The 16453-nt window shown below is 39.4% G+C and overlaps 1 protein-coding gene and 1 pseudogene across 15 annotated transcripts in view; one reads left to right on the top strand and one right to left on the bottom strand.

Moving 5' to 3' along the window:
- Immt (inner membrane protein, mitochondrial) overlaps positions 1-16453 on the bottom strand; it is a 44176-nt gene that overhangs the window by 3883 nt on the left and 23840 nt on the right. For 8 of the 15 annotated variants that reach the window (XM_017321828.2, NM_029673.3, NM_001362137.1 and 5 more), the window contains 6 exons: positions 14336-14472; positions 10278-10381; positions 8904-9039; positions 8114-8243; positions 4644-4658; positions 2581-2804 (listed from right to left, as the gene is read on the bottom strand). In XM_017321828.2, coding sequence (XP_017177317.1) covers positions 2581-2804; positions 4644-4658; positions 8114-8243; positions 8904-9039; positions 10278-10381; positions 14336-14472 — 746 coding nt within the window. The remainder of the gene's footprint in view (positions 1-2580; positions 2805-4643; positions 4659-8113; positions 8244-8903; positions 9040-10277; positions 10382-14335; positions 14473-16453) is intronic. The other 7 variants (XM_017321823.2, XM_030255663.1, XM_030255664.1 and 4 more) reach the window with 1 other exon arrangement.
- On the top strand, positions 1360-2214 carry Gm17825 (predicted gene, 17825; annotated as a pseudogene).

Here is a 16453-nt window from a genome sequence, read left to right as displayed (position 1 = left end):
ATGCACGTTTAGGGAACGGGAGAGACTAGTCAGGAAGCTAACAGTAGCAGCAGCTCAACTCCACTGATGTGCCAGGCATGTCTATACGATTATCTCATGCTTTCCAAGAGCCACAAAGCCAAACACCCAAAAGCAACTGAAACAAGGTCACATAGCTACACAGAAATCCTACTTCAAACATGGGTCTCTCTGGCCTCCAAACTTGTGCTTCCTTCCATCATGCTGCCATGTGGCCCCCAACACAGAAACAAACACCATTATTTGCTGAATCACACATAACACAGGAAGTAACTTATTCCAAAATGTAGAGCAAAGAAACCTAGCTAGTTCTAAGCTGGGTGCAAACCCTGTTTAACCATAACTGCTCATGTTCATGTTCCCACCTTTTTGCATGGTGACAGTGCCAACTTAAGAGAAATCAATGTGAAAATTAGTACCCAAAAGGTACACTTGAACACATTTCTTTGAAACCAGCAGCTTATTTTCACATGAGTTTAAGTTTAACATGGGCCAGTCAAAACAAGTTAGGAAATGCTCCGTCCTGCTTCACTCAGCAATTAACCACGGGTATACTAGACATCAACATAAACTACCTTGAACACAAACTCATCTTTTCTCAGATTTAGAACAATGAGTCCATTTAAGACCAGCCCCGTGCTGGACAGAACCTACTATCTTCTTGGATACATGACTGCTCAGACAATGCACACACAGATCCTTGAAGCAGGAACACTTGTTTCCAAGAGTGAATGTGAGCAGGATGCCCACCCTAAATACCTAACTCCCACTTTCACTGAAAACAGCAATATAGCAGAAACTGACCCATACATGCTGCTTAAAACTGAAAGAGGGGTGTTGCTGAGACAGTGATGTCCAAGTGTAGAACTAAGGTTTAAGGAGAAGAGCCAGGTTGGAAGCACACAGCACAAACATCCCAGTGAAAAATACAAAAAGACACTGCACAGAGAAGAAAAACAAAAACAAAAGCTAAACAAGATTCAATAAATAAATAAACGACAAACTTACAGAAGGCAAGTATAACATTAAGAGTCTTTGGGCGTTGTTTAAGAATCTGGACTAATGCTCTTATACTGAAAACCCAGAACTCAGGATAAGGTAGCACTATAACCGTTTGTTCCTATCAGTCACAGCTAAGTAACAAGGTGCCATTTTTAAATAAACAAAAGTCGAGGAGACTGCTGGGAGTTCTAAGCCAGCCTGGTTACACAGCAAGAACCTGAGAAACTATTGGATTAAGATAGGCAAAAAAAAGAAAAGAAAAAAAAAAAAACAGGAATTAACTGTGGATGCAGACTGAATGTAAGAGTCTCTGATAAAAAAAATAGCCACCAAAAGCTCTCTCCATCAGCCAAGCAAGATGCCCAAAGGAAAGAAGACCAAGGGGAAGAAGGTGGCCTCAGCTCTTACTGGCAAGAAACAGGAGGCCAAAAAGGGGGTCAATCCTTTGTTTGAGGAAAGGCCCAAGAACTTCGGCATTGGGCAGGACATCCAGCCCCAAAGAGATCTAACACACTTCATCAAATGGCCCCACTTCATCAGGCTGCAGCAGCAAAGAGCCATCCTCTATAAGCGGTCCAAAGTACCTCCTGCCATTAACCAGTTCACCCAGGCCCTGGACAGGCAGACAGCTACTCAGCTGCTTAAGCTTGCCCACAAGTAGAGGTCAGAGACAAAGCAAGAGAAGAAGCAAAGGCCTGTGCTGAGAAGAAAGCTGCTGGCAAAAGGGGATGTCCCGACTAAGAGACCACCTGTCCTCAAGAGCAGGAGTCAACCCAGTCACCACCTTGGTGGAGAATAAGAAGGCTCAGCTGGTGGTGATTGCCCATGACGTAGACCCCAATGAGCTGGTGGTTTTCCTGCCTGCCCTGTGTCGAAAGATGGGGGCGCCCTACTGCATCATCAAGGGAAAGGCCAGGCTGGGGTGCCTGGTCCACAGGAAGACATGCACCACTGTTGCCTTTACACAGGTTAACTCGGAAGACAAGGGTGCTCTGGCTAAGCTGGTGGAAGCTATTAGGACCAATTTTAATGACAGATATGATGAGATCCATCGCCACTGGGGAGGCAACGTCCTGGGTCCTAAGTCTGAGGCTCGCTTTGCCAAGCTGGAAAAGGCAAAAGGCTAAAGAACTCACCACTAAATTTGGTTAAATGCACACTAAGTTTTCTGTATATAAATATAATTACAAAATTATCAAAACCAAAAACATAGCCACGCCAATAGACAAACAAACAAACAAATGGTGAACAGAGGTATCTCTTTTCCTTTGAATAATCACACCTTCAATTGCCAGAGGTCCTGAGTTCAATACCCAGCAACCAATTGGTAGTTTATGACCTTCTATAATGAGATCTGGTGCCCTCTTCTGGTCTCAGGCATACATGCAGGCAGAACACTGACATAATAAATAAATAAATAAATCTTTAAAAAAGAAAAAAAAAAAACCCTAAAACACCACTCTAATGATAGCTTGGCACAAATTATATTTACCACTAGCAGGCAGTGACAGAACAAACAAGGTTAACTTCAAATGTCAGGTCATTCTCTTCCTCCACTACCTTTCTGTCCTGCTCAGCCTGAATTTCACTTCTGTGGTGCTCCAATGCTTTTGCCACTGCAGAGTCAAAGGTCCGCTTTTCTTCTAGCTTGTGCTTTTCCAAGGCTAGCTCAATGTGCTGCTTCTCTGTGGCTTTCTGTTGTGCTAGCTCTCTGTTGAGCTGATCAATGCGACGATGGGCATGAGCAATGAGTGAGTTCAGGTCATCAGTAGAGAGTTTGCCAGCTAAACAGGTAACATCAAAGTGTTAGTGCTGTCACTGAAAATATACTGCAGAAAGAAGCTAACACAAAATTCAAATCCTCCAGTCAAAGTAGCAATTAAAAACTACTATCCAGCAACTAAAGCACTATCAATTCTAAGCAAAATAATGGGTGAGTCTATAATAAAATGATAATAATAATAATAATAATAATAATAAGTGTGAGGCAGCATACACTGCTCTTTCTAAGAACTCCAAATCAGTGTAATCTGAACTCATCATGTCCTGGCTTTCTAATTTACTAACTTTACTTCTAAAAAGACAGCTTGTAGACACAATCACTACTATATGCCATTTTATGTAGAACTATGATTAGCCCTAACAAATATTCAGAAGGAAACCAACTCCCACAAATTCTCCTGTGAGCCACAAGTACACTGACAGACACACTCCCTACCCCTCCCCCCCAAAACAAGCACACACACACACACACACATACAGACACACACAAGTATTTTTATTTTCTGTATATGGGTGTTTTGCCTGTATATCTGTCTGTGCATCATATGTGTGTCTACTGTTGTAAATGGCCAGAGAAGAGGCACCAGATCCCTTGAAACTGGAGTTACAGATGGTTGTAAGCCTCCGAGTGAGTGCTGAGAAATGAGCCAGCTGTCCTCTGGATAGCTCTTAACCACTGAGCTATCTCTCCATCTGTTTGTTCCTTTCCTTGAATGCACACTACCTAGAATAGTAATCTGTGATCAATGATACCCAATGGGATCACTCATGCTCCTTTTTAATACTCATGCCCAAACACTCAGTTATGCACACATACACTCACTCATTGCGATTTGTTGGTTTGTTTGTTTTAGAAGGGGAAGTAATTTCACACTCCACAGTATTCCAACATTTACTAGAGATTAAGAATGAAGGAAGGGGGCTGGAGAGGTGGCTCAGCAATTACAAGCACTGACTTTTCTTCTGAAGGTCCTGAGTTCAAATCCCAGCAACCACATGGTGGCTCTGTAATGAGATCCATCTGTAATGAGATCGGATGCCCTCTTCTGGTGTGCCTGAAAACAGCTACAGTGTACTTACATTAACTAAATAAATAAATAAATAAATAAATCTTTTTAAAAAAATGAAGGAAGGTTCCTGCCATAAAATACAAATATGGGCAATTCTGTATGATAAATGATCAATTCATCAAAAAACAAGTGAAAAGCAAAATATATAAGCAAGCAAACACTGAGACTCATTGAGTAATTTCAATGTGTGGGACATCTCTGAATCCTGGTTTGAATTAAAACCGTAATTAAAAATACTATAAGTAAAAAGTCTTAAGCACTGTATATTTAACAGCATTAGAGAATTATGAAACCTTAAGCATAATAATAGTATTCCGATTGTCTTTCTAAAAAAACACTCAAAATATTTAAAAGGAAAAAGATATATTTGGAGTCTGCTTTGACATGAAAGCTATGAACAGATGAGACAAAACTGGGCATTGTTTTGATAACTGATAAAGTTGGGTAAAATATCCATGGGAGTTATTTGTATTTTTTTTTTTTTTTTGCTTTTTAATGTTTGAAGCTCTTTGAAATAACAAGTAAAACAAAGACCTTATTGTATATAAACAGACACATACCTCACATTTAAAGCCTTACACTTAACACAATTATTCTTGATTATCTATGGATGACAATTGAGAATTATGACACATTCAGGTTCTACTTGCTATAGTTTAGATGGGTAGCACACGCGCACCCATGCACACATGCACACACACCAGAAAGAGTTCACTATTTCAACACCCCCCAAAAAATGCCATTAAACATAGAATATACATAATTACTCACCTAGGTCAGAAATACCTACAAAGAAAGAGAAGAATAGTGTGAAAAAGGAAAGCACGCACTTTGGTTAGCCATCATTAAATAGCAACATCCAGAAAGACCAAGAAAAGAGGTTTCTAGAAAGCAAAATGTTTAGTTCCTATATTTACAGAGTCAGAGACAGCAGTTCTTTTTCTTTTTCTTTTTTTATTTTGGTTTTTCGAGACAGGGTTTCTCTGTGTAGCCCTGGCTATCCTGGAACTCACTTTGTAGACCAGGCTGGCCTCGAACTCAGAAATCCGCCTGCCTCTGCCTCCCGAGTGCTGGGATTAAAGGCGTGCACCACCAGGCTCAGCTAGAGACAGCATTTCTAAGGGAAGTTAAATATTCCAAGAGGAGAATCACCAACAACAAGGACTGCTCTAGTTAGAAGGGGTCTGTCACTGTCTCATCTGCACATCAACTAAAAACTTTACTAGGAGACACAATTCTTTGATTACTGTCAACTGAACTAATTTACAGAATATTTCTCCATCCTAGTACTAGTTTCCAGTGGCAGGCTACTTCCAACTGTCAAATACTTCTAGAATTAACATTTTTCTTTAGAGGCAATTTTGGAACAAAGTCTTTTCAGATTCTGTTACCTTTCTGTTATTTTTTCTCCTGAAAGCTGGGAGTGTATCACAGTAAGCTTCTTAAATAAGCACTACAGTGAACTTAATATTAAATTTACATTTAACCTGTGTAAAATTAAATCAAAAACTCTGACTGTTGAAGTTTAAATGATATTCCTTATCATGATTACAAACCCCAACGAACCCGTGACAAGAGAGTAGACAGCTGCCAACCTCAGTGACTTGCCTCTGTTTTCCCCCCTGGCAATTCTGGAGGTAGAACATAAGCTATGTCTCCAATCAAATTTTACTTTTTAATTCTGAAACAGATCTACACTGTAGCCCAGAAATTTGCAATCCTCTTGCCTCAGCATCCTCAAACACATGGGTGTATAGGCCTGTACAGGCAGATCTGTCTTTAGTATGAAGCTTGTTAAGAACCTCTTGGTTTAGGGAGCTAGAGAGATGGCTCAGCGGTTAAGAGCACCGACTGTTCTTCTGAAGGTCCTGAGTTCAAATCCCAGCAACCAAATGGTGGCTCACAACCATCCGTAACGGGATCTGGCGCCCTCTTCTGGAGTGTCTGAAGACATCTACAGTGTACTTACATATAATAAATAAATCTTTAAAAAAGAAAAAAGGACCTCTTGGGTTAAATTCAAGGAATTTTTCATTAAAAGAATCTGCTTCTATGTCAAAGGAAAAACAAAGTTGAGACAATGTAAAAGATCATTAACAGGGCACATAAACATAATAGTATGTGCTATAGTACATAAGCAACAAAGGAGACATGCTTTGGGTTATCAGTCCACAGCACTTTTCAAAAATACTGTTTACTTTTATGTATAATATATGTGTGCCTGCACAAGTTTATAAGCACTATGTGCATGCAAGAGCCTGTAGGAGCCAGAAGAGGGCACTAGATCCCCTGAAACTGGAGTTGCTCACAACAGCTACTCTGTGAGTACTAGGAACCAAACCTTGGTCCTCAGAAAGACAGTAAGTATTCTTAAGTACTGAACTATCTCTCTAGACCCCAAGCTCACTTTTATACTTGATATAAAGATATATCCTTAAATAACTGTTTAGTTTATAGGTTCTTAAACTTCACAATAGCACCAACCTATTCTGTATTTTTAAATAATTTTTAAAAAAGGATTACATATATTTATTTATTTGGATTGGGTATACCATGGCAACTGTGTGGAGGTCAGAGAACAATTTTTGAGAATCTGTTCTCTCCTTCCTCCATGTGGGTCCTGAGGATAGAACACAGGTCACCAGTTTTGGCAGCAGGTATCCATACCACCAAGTCTTCTCTTTGGAGAGAGACAATACCAGGTCACTTGCACTGATACACATAAGGCACATTTGACTATTTCAAAGTTTATTTTCTTTTTTGTTTGTTGGTGCTGGGGACTGAACTCAGGGCTTGTACATACTAGCCAAGTGCTCGACAATGAGCAAGACCCTCTAGCCTAATCCTCTTGCCACTTTTCTCCCTTTTTTTTTTTTTTTTTTTGAGTCAAGGTCTTACTACATAGCTGTCCTGGAGCTTGATTGAGATATAGACCAAGCTGGCTTCAAGCTCACAGAGATCCACACCTCTTCTGCCTCACAAATGGTAGGATTAAAGGCATGTGCTACTAGACCAGGCTCTTTTTACCTTTTTTTAATGCTGAGGCTCCAACTCAGGGCCTCTTGCATGCTAGATACTCTTTGAGCACTAAATTACGCCTCTACGCTCAAATTCTGTGCTCTTACTACAATAATGCCTTAATGTACATTGGGAGTTTCCTTAAGCAAATACACAGGAGCTGAAATGCTGGGTTAGGAGGATACACATCTCCAAACCAATTGCTAAACAAGTGGCCCCTGGTATCTTCCTACTCTTATCAATGTTCTGGGTATACACACTAGACGGCTCTGTCACTTCACCCTCAGGTGACTGTAGCATCTTAACTTTACGCTTCTGAGACAAGATTTCAGTATGTAACCCTAAGCTGTTTTAGAACTCACTATGTGGACCAGACTAGATTCAACCCAGGCTGGATCCTCCTGCTTGCTGCCTCCCAAGGACTCAGACTAAAGGTCTACACAATCATGCCTGGCTCTATAACCACCTTTTAACCAACTTCTCTGCCCTTAGGCATCATACCACTACTTTTATTCAATTTCATAATCTCACAAGAATGGGTTTTCCAGCTAGTGTGGGCACAGCAGTGAATGCCTGTAATCCCCAGTACTTGGGAGGCTGAAACAGAACAGTGATGAACTTGAGAACAACTGGAAGAACTGGGGTCACTAACAGAATTCTCAAGTGTGCCTTCACTAATCCATTCCAAAGATTTTTAAATACTAAATGATTTGAATAAGTATATAAACATACGTATCTTAACAGAGTTAATGTTAAGACATCACTTTAAATCACTCGAACTCAGCCAGGCGTGGTGGCACACGCCTTTAATCCTAGCACTTGGGAGGCAGAAGCAGGTGGATTTCTGAGTTCGAAGGCCAGCCTGGTCTACAGAGTGAGTTCCAGGACAGCCAGGGCTATACAGAGAAACCTTGTCTCGAAAAACCAAAATAAATAAATAAATAAAAATAAAAATCACTCAGACTCCACTTTTAATTTTTGAGTAGCAAATCAGAATCAAATCATGAATCATAGAATTAAGCACTAGAGGAACTTCTGCTCACCATGATTAGAACTTCAGGAATAATGTATTCTACCTGCTGTGTGTGACAGAGAGAAAATAACACCTATGCACTGATTGGGACATAGAAGCACTGGGATTTAAAGACTGGAGTTGAAGCAGGTTTAGATTAGTTGATTAGATGCTAAAATACAGAAAGAAAATGGCAATCAGTTGTACTTACTCATCCCTTTCCATCCAGGAGTGATGTCTGGAGTGATACTGTCCAGCTCTTTTCTAAAGTCATCTCTTGCTTGGACCACAAGTTCATGATACTGAGATACCACCTTTGCCTCTGACTGAGCAGCCTGGACCTAAGCAGATACAAGGGGTCTCTGGCTAAATGGAACAAAAGACACCATCTACACTCTTAAGAAACCAGTCTAGCTGGGGGTTACAAGCAATACACAGAACCTGAAGATCAGAAAATACAAACTAACTTGTCTTTTTAATACAACTTGTTTTGTGAAAGCGTGTTATACCTGTGTTTGTGTGTGTGTGTTCATACAGCACAGTATGTGAGTAGACATCAGGGGACATCTTGAGAGAATCAGTTCTCTCCTTTCAATAACTGAGCCCCTAAAATCCAATTCAGATCATCATACTTAGAGGCAAGTGCCCTTATGCTGCTACCAGCCATCTGACACAAATTTTAAAAGTAGTTAAAAATGAAACTTTTAAGACGTATTTATTTATGTATATGAGTGTTCTATTTGCATGTATGCCTGCATGACAGAAGAAGGCATCACAGTCTATTACAGATGGCTGTGAACTGCCATGTGGTTGCTGGGAACTGAACTCAGGGCCTCTTCAGTGCTCTTAGTGCTGATCCTTCTCCCCAGCCCCATACTTTATAATGAACACTCTACAATAAAAACTTAAAAGAGATAGTAAGAGTCATTTTCCTGAATTCTTAAAAATGCTTTAACAGATACTTTAAACTATAAAACATTACAAAGACTAAAGAAACATACCTTTTTGACGACGTTATCCAGATCAACTATCATGTTGTGAAGTCTCCCCTCTGCAGCAGTTATATGAGGGGTGGCTCCAGCAATCTCTCTTTTCTTTGCATCTTCAATTATAGTTTTCATCTTCTCTAACTCTTCTCTGTGGAGAAAAAGAAAAAAATATAAAGGCTCCTTATAATTGTAACTACCTTTATTAAAGAGTTTTGAAGTGAGTGTAACACATGAATATCCTCAGGTCATGGAACATGAGCCAATTCGGGCTTCGGAACAAGAGACCTCTGTCGGTTTCTATGTCCGAACTTAGCTGTGTTTTCTGTCAGCTTGACCCAAGCTAGAGTTATCTAGGAACAAACCTCCACTGAGAACATTCTCTCATCTGATAGGCCTGCAGTCAAGCCTGGGAAGCATTGTCCTGATTGAGGAAGGAAGGAAGGAAGGAAGGAAGGAAGGAAGGAAGGAAGGAAGGAAGGAAGGAAGGAAGGAAGGAAGGAAGGAGAGGGAAAGGACAGGAAAGGAAAAAGGAAAAAAAGAAAGAAAGAAAGAAAGAAAGAAAGAAAGAAAGAAAGAAAGAAAGGAAGGAAGGAAGGAAGGAAGGAAGGAAGGAAGGAAGGAAGGAAGGAAGATAGATAGATAGATAGATAGATAGATAGATAGATAGATAGATAGATAGATAGATAGATAGATTGATTGATTGATTTAAGAAAACAGGCTGAACAAGCCATGGGGAACAACAGTAGGCAGAATTCCCCCATGGCCTCTGCTTCAGTTCTGCCTCCAAGTTCCTGCATTGACTTCCCTCAATGATGGGCTGTGACTGAGCCCCTTCCTCCCTAAGCTGCTTTCCTTTATGACCAAACTAAGATAATAGTTTGTATGTTGACATAGGAAGCAAACTAAGATACTAGGTTTTGCCAATTTGTAGGAAAAAAGATCAAAGTTGCAGACAGTTCAATAAATTAACTGGTTTTGTAGTGCTGGCAAATGGTTATGATATACATTCTGAATTCTGATATAACTACTCTGAGAATCCTCACTAAAATCTGGAAATTATCTTCACTGTGATAACTGTGTAGACACATATTCTAAGCAATAATCCAATGCAAACCTGGATTTTATATGAGCTCCTTTATATAAATTTCTACTCATTTTATTTTAGCTTAATTGTGATTCACACAGTTCATTCTCTTAAACCTTCCTGGGGCCAGTTCTGAGCACACACTGTGGTGAAGTGAGGGAAGGATTTCTCTGCTTTTTTTTTTCTCATATAAATGAAAAAAAAAATAATGTCTTTATAAAAAGACAGTACAGAGAACGTCCAGCCCAAAGAATGTCACCAGGAGAGGCCCTAATTACTTGTTAAAGTCCATGAGTAATTACTTTGCTTTGAGCAGGGCATCGGCAGCTTCATCAACTGCCTTTCTTCGCTCCTTCAATGCACCCTCCACTGTTCGCCACTGGGCCGACTTCTTCTCACCTGCAATCTAAACAAAATTTTAAGTTATGTAAAGATAATCGCTCTCATACAACAGGTCAAGATTAATGCAGAATTCTGTGCCATTAAATTCAGGGGGAATATTATACATAAGTCTAGCCAGCCTGCTCATTATAGGGCATTCTAAGATAAGACAACACAACTGACTTCAGGACTCTCTTTCAGCACCAATTTTCCAGGCAACATCCCCACTGACATCTAATAAGGTCTCCATTTTAAGGGCATATCAATTACCAATGGAGAACTTAAAAGCCAATGCTCTTAAGATAGAGATAACTTTCACTGCACTAGACATCTGTGACAATCTAATGAGCTTCTCAGAAGTAATTTTTAAATCCTTAACTCCAAAACACTATGAAGAAATTCCTTTACATTATAACACATTAAAAAAAATTAAAATTGTATAAAATAGTAACTAAGTTATAGTGATGAGATTAATAAATACCCCCAGTTTAATATTGATGAGCATAAACATTTCAAATGATATCCAAGTACTGCAATGCCTTATATTACAAAATTCTTCATAACTAATAGGCTCATAAAGAGTAAGCTAAAAGACAAAGATGTATCTGCCTGGTTGAAGGCAATTCAGGCTTACAGAGAGGTCCAGAGAGAAAGAGCTCATAACAGGTACAGTTAAGTGAAATACAGCTATTTCCCAGCACTCCTCTGATAAAAAATAACTTGGGGACCAGAAGGATGGTTTAGCAGATAAAAGAGATTGTCATACAACCTGAAAACCTGAATTTTATTCCTGAAATCTATATAAATAAGCTAGGCACAGTGGTATGCATCTGTAATGCCAGCATTCCTACACAGAGACGGGAGACAGAAGAACCATCAGAAAGCTGGTGGGGTACCTAGCCTAGAGAAGATACGGACAAGAAGCAGAAATACCGGCTCAATAAAGGAGAAAGGAACTGACTCCTTAAGTTGTTCCGACCTCTATACACGCATCATGGCATGGACACACCCATACTCATGCACACTTATCATACATACACACAATAACAAAAAATGTTATATATTATAGATCACAGGTCTACATAGAGCTTGGTCTACACACAGCTTTACTAAGACAAGCAGGAGCTGAAATGCGTTTTCAGCATTTATAAAGATCCACCAGGCCTGGTGGCACATCTTTGATCTGAACACTCGGGTGGGAACCTAAAGCACAAGGGTCACAAGTTTGTCTGCTGTCCACAGTGAGTTCTAGGCAAGATAAGCACACACAGTGAGATACTATCCCCTCAAAGCAAAAATACAAAAAACAAACAAACAAACAAAAAACTATAAAAATGGACCATGGGAAGGCACAGTGGTATGCTGACACAGGAAGATTATAAGTTTCAAACTGGTGGGGGCTACACAGTAAGACTATCTCAGAACAAGTAAAATAAAAATTTTAAATGTGGTTAGGGATATTGTTTAATTGGTAGAGTGCTTGCTAGCATACACAATCCTAGGGTTCCATCCGCAGCAGCACATAAAACCAGACATGGTACACATGCCTGCAAATCCAACAATCAAGGTGTAGAGACAGGAGAAGCAGAAGTAAAGGCCCTCGGTTACATAACAAGTTCCAGGCCATCCTTTGCTACAGGAGACCCTGTCTCAAACAAAAAAGTAAACTGAAATAAAAACAGGTTTGTTCAATGCATTTTATTTTTTAAACGTAGTGTCTAAAACAATTGAAAACTATGTGCACAGATTTCTGTAGTAACAGGCCTAACCCCTCCTTTTCATGAACTGCTCTGTAAAGGCTCTTCAGTAGTAAGCTGTGCACCTTCCCTATAGGGCAAAACTCTTCTGTGCTGCTCTACTCCAAAGCCACCAACTGCTGTCCCTCTGACAACCACTCATCCAGTGCAGCCCTGACACCAAGGACATTCCAGCCCTCCCACACCCATGTAATGAGAATGGCTACTGCTTTTCCATTTTGCTGACTAAACTAGGATAGCTACACTATTCCCCTGTAAACTTCAAACTTGTAAATGTTTTTCTTTCATTTATTTATTATTTATTTATTTTGTTTTTATCAAGATGGTTTCTATGTGTAACAGCCCTGGCTAATCTGGAAATCACATTGTAGACCAGGTTGGTCAGTGATTTAGCCTGCCTCTGCCTGGGATTAAAGGTCTGCCACCATGAACAGCCACTTTTTTGTTTGTTTGTTTGTTTTTTGTTTTTCGAGACAGGGTTTCTCTGTATAGCCCTGGCTGTCCTGGAACTTACTTTGTAGATCAGGCTGGCCTCGAACTCAGAAATCCGCCTGCCTCTGCCTCCCAAGTGCTGGGATTAAAGGCGTGCGCCACCACGCCCGGCTGACCAGCCACTTTTTAAGGGTTCCAGTATTTATTTATTTATATTTACTTTTAGCTTATTTATGTATTTGAGTACTGTATTTGCATGTACACCTGCATGTCAGAAGAAGGCATCAGATCCTATTATAGATGGTTATACCAACCTACCTACCTATATTTGCTAGGAATTGAACTCAGGACCTTCAGAAGAGCAGACAAGAGCTCTTAAAAGTCATATCCAACTCTCTGGTGGATTAACGACACACAATGCATCATGCCTGATTCTGGAACACAGTAACAGCTGGCAAACTCACTTGAGCTTCAGCCTTTATGTTATAGTTCACATGTTTACTCTACTTTAGTCTAAATAATTTGGTACTGAGATATGTTTCCACATACTGAAACTCAAAGGTAATTGTAAAGGAAATTTACTGAGTCCCAGTAATAATTCAGAAATCAAAATTATTATTTTTAAGTGTTTAACAGAAGTTACTAACATAAACATTAAAATGTGTGTGCTATAGAAGGAGTTTTATTACTACTATTTCACATCATTCTAAAATATTTAAAATTTAAACTTTATTGAAAGAAATGTTTGGCTGGGCCAGGTGATGATAGTACACACCTTTAATCTCAGTGCTTGGAAGGCAGAAGCAGGTAGAGTACAAGGTGGCCTGATTACAGAGTTCTAGGACAGGCAGAGCTAAACAGAGAAACCCTTTCTCAAAAAAACAACAATAAAAATTAATAAATAGATAGATAGATAGATAGATAGATAGATAGATAATTTTTTTAAAGGTAACAAAAAGCCAGGTGGAGGTAGTAAGAAAAAGCAAATCTAAACTAAGCCAGATGAGACTGTAAACAGTGAGTAATCTTAGCACTTTTCAAGTAGAGACAGAAGCAAGTTCATCTTCAGCTACAGTGAGTTCATTACCAGCCTGTGATATATGAGACCCTGTCTCAAGCAAAACGATAAAATTAAATAAAAGCAGTTTATTTAAATTAAATGAAAACACTTTAAAATTTGAAAATTATGGGGGGTTAGAGAGATGGCTCAGCATTGACTGCTCTTTCAGAGGTCCTGAGTTCAACTCTCAGCAACCACGTGGTAGCTCACAACCATCTGTAATGGGATCCAATGCCCTCTTTTGGTGTGTCTGAAGACAGCTACAATGTATTCATATGTGTAAAATAAATAAATGTGACACATTCTTTAAAAATTAAAAAATTATATTGATGACATTACTAGTAAGTCTTATGTATCAGCTACATCATAAATTAAGTATCAGCCTGAATTACATGAGACCCTGTCTCAAAAACCAAACCCCTGAATTCTCACACTGTTTGTTAACAGTGCCGTGGTTCACTGAAAGCGTATCTGAAGGTTTTTCTCAGCTAGCACACACCTGTGATATCCCTACTTAGGAAGCTTATGCAAGAAGATCACTGCAAGTCACTGTGATTTTTGCCAGCCTGGCCTCCTTAATGCAGGCTAGTCTGAAACACACAGTAAGAAGATTCAGACTTAAAGATATAGAAGGAAAAAGGAAGATCATCATAGACTGTCTTTACTCTGTAAGAAAGCCTTTATCACACAGACGCAACCTGTCTACTACAGGTCACCTTCCTCGGCGCACCTCAGAATTGTCCATGGCTGTTTTCAGTATGTTGGAGTGTGCCTTGACAGCCTGAACTGCAGCATTCTGGGCTGTAATAGTCTGCAGAGTGACAGACGAAGTCCGGTTCAGAGCATCTTCTAAACTCTTGGCTAGAGCTGAAAAAGGAAAGAACAGTTAAAAACAAATCCTCCTTACAAAAGACTTTAAACTTCTATTCTTCTCCTAGAAGTATTCCAGCACAATTAATTCACAAAAACAACAAACAAAATAAACTATACACAAGACCCAATTTTAGGAAGGCATAATTCTCTTAAAAGTACGGGAGTGGAGGTACAGATGGGAACTTAGTTACAGAAGTGGCTCAGAGCACTTGCTGCTTGTGTAGAGACAAGGGTTTTGGTTCCTTTCACTCACATGGCAGCTCAGAACTCCATCTAACTCTACTCCCAGTTTAACATCCTCTTCTGGCCTCTACAGGTATCAGGCACAAAACATACACACATGCAGGCAAGAACTCACACAGCTAAAAAAGAAACAAACGATACATCTTTAAGAAAATAAGAACAAGCCAGGCGTGGTGGTGCATGCCTGTAATCCCAGCACTCGGGAGGCAGAGGCAGGTGGATTTCTGAGTTCGAGGCCAGCCTGGTCTACAGAGTGAGTTCCAGGACAGCCAGGGCTATACAGAGAAACCCTGTCTCAAAAAACCAAAAAAAGAAAAAAAAAAATACGAACAGATGGATCTTGTCAGAGTTTACTGTATTATTTCCACTTTTATAAATGTCTGAATTTTCCAAATTAAAGGTTGTTTAGGGGAAAAAATTCTTAGAAAGGCTAACAAATCAAATAGAGAAAGGTTTAGACCGTTCTGAAGGGTACACATGTAGCATAATCATTAGTGTTTTCATTTTATAAAAATCACAGGCTCACCAGAAGAAAAAAAAGGTGCCTCTTTTCACCTTCTCAGCAAGAGGAAAACCCATAACAACTCATATATCCGAGATACAAGGAAATGACAAATCAAAGAGAAACAAGACATGCCAGTAAAAATGTACAAAAAAAGCTGTGTGTGGTAATGCTTGTTTGTAACCCTAGCACTCAAGAGACAGAGGCAGGAGGATAACCACACATTATACAGCAAATCCTTATTCAAGCAAGGCCGATGGCTCAGCAGATAAAGAAAGACACTTGCTTCGACCCTAACAACCTGAGTTCAATGTCTGGAACACACATGATGCAAATAAAGAACCAGCTCACAGGCTGTCTCTGATTTCCACATATACTTGCCATGGCACCAGTGGCCCAACACATACAAATATATGTGCACTGAATGAATGAATAAATAAATAAATGCAATTTTTAAAAAGACTTTATCCAAAACAAAGAAGCAAAATCAATTAAATTAACAACAACATAACAAAAAACCCAAAAGGGGGCTTAGAATGAATAGTTTCCCCACAAAAGTACACAAGAAATAAACACCAAATGTTAAAGGCTGTCCTTTTTTTTTTTTTTTTAACATCAAGGGTAGGCATGTGCATACAAGTAAAGAAAGCCAATAATGACAAAAAATACCAAGAAAGTGAGATCAAACTGCAGCTTAATCTAAAGAGCAAGGTATCAAGAAAGCAAGAGAGAAGAGGGAAAATGTAGTACCTGGCTCTTGGGCTCGGCTTTTTTAATAGTGTGCATCCAAGACCAGACAGCAGTAGACTGACCATATAGAAACAAGACTGTCACCTGCAATGTTATCCTTTTTGGACATCTATTGACTATGCTCTAATCTTTGATTTAAAAAAAGAAAAAAAGTACACATGCATACATAGTTCTAAGGCTTAAAGAAAAATTAAGAGGCAAAAGCAAAGATGCTAATTTTTTTTCAGTTTACCTAAACCAAATCAAGAAAATTTAGACCAACCCCAAAGAGACCAGCTAAAGCAGCAGACTCTGCATCTCCAATTTATAACTTAAACCAAGGAACTCATGTCAGAAGAATGAAATTGAGTAGAGAACATGAATCCACATGTAATCTTATATCTGAGAAGACTGAGCCTGAAGGATTGTGAAGTCAAGGCCATCCTGAGCTACGGTGTATACAGGTCAAAGACAGTCTGAGCTACACACGGCAAAATGTAT

Source organism: Mus musculus, chromosome 6 (genome assembly GCF_000001635.26).
Source record: "Mus musculus strain C57BL/6J chromosome 6, GRCm38.p6 C57BL/6J".
NCBI classification, from domain to species: Eukaryota; Metazoa; Chordata; class Mammalia; order Rodentia; family Muridae; genus Mus; species Mus musculus.
Note: the sequence above shows the minus strand (reverse complement) of the source record. Positions and strands in the feature narration are given on the sequence as shown.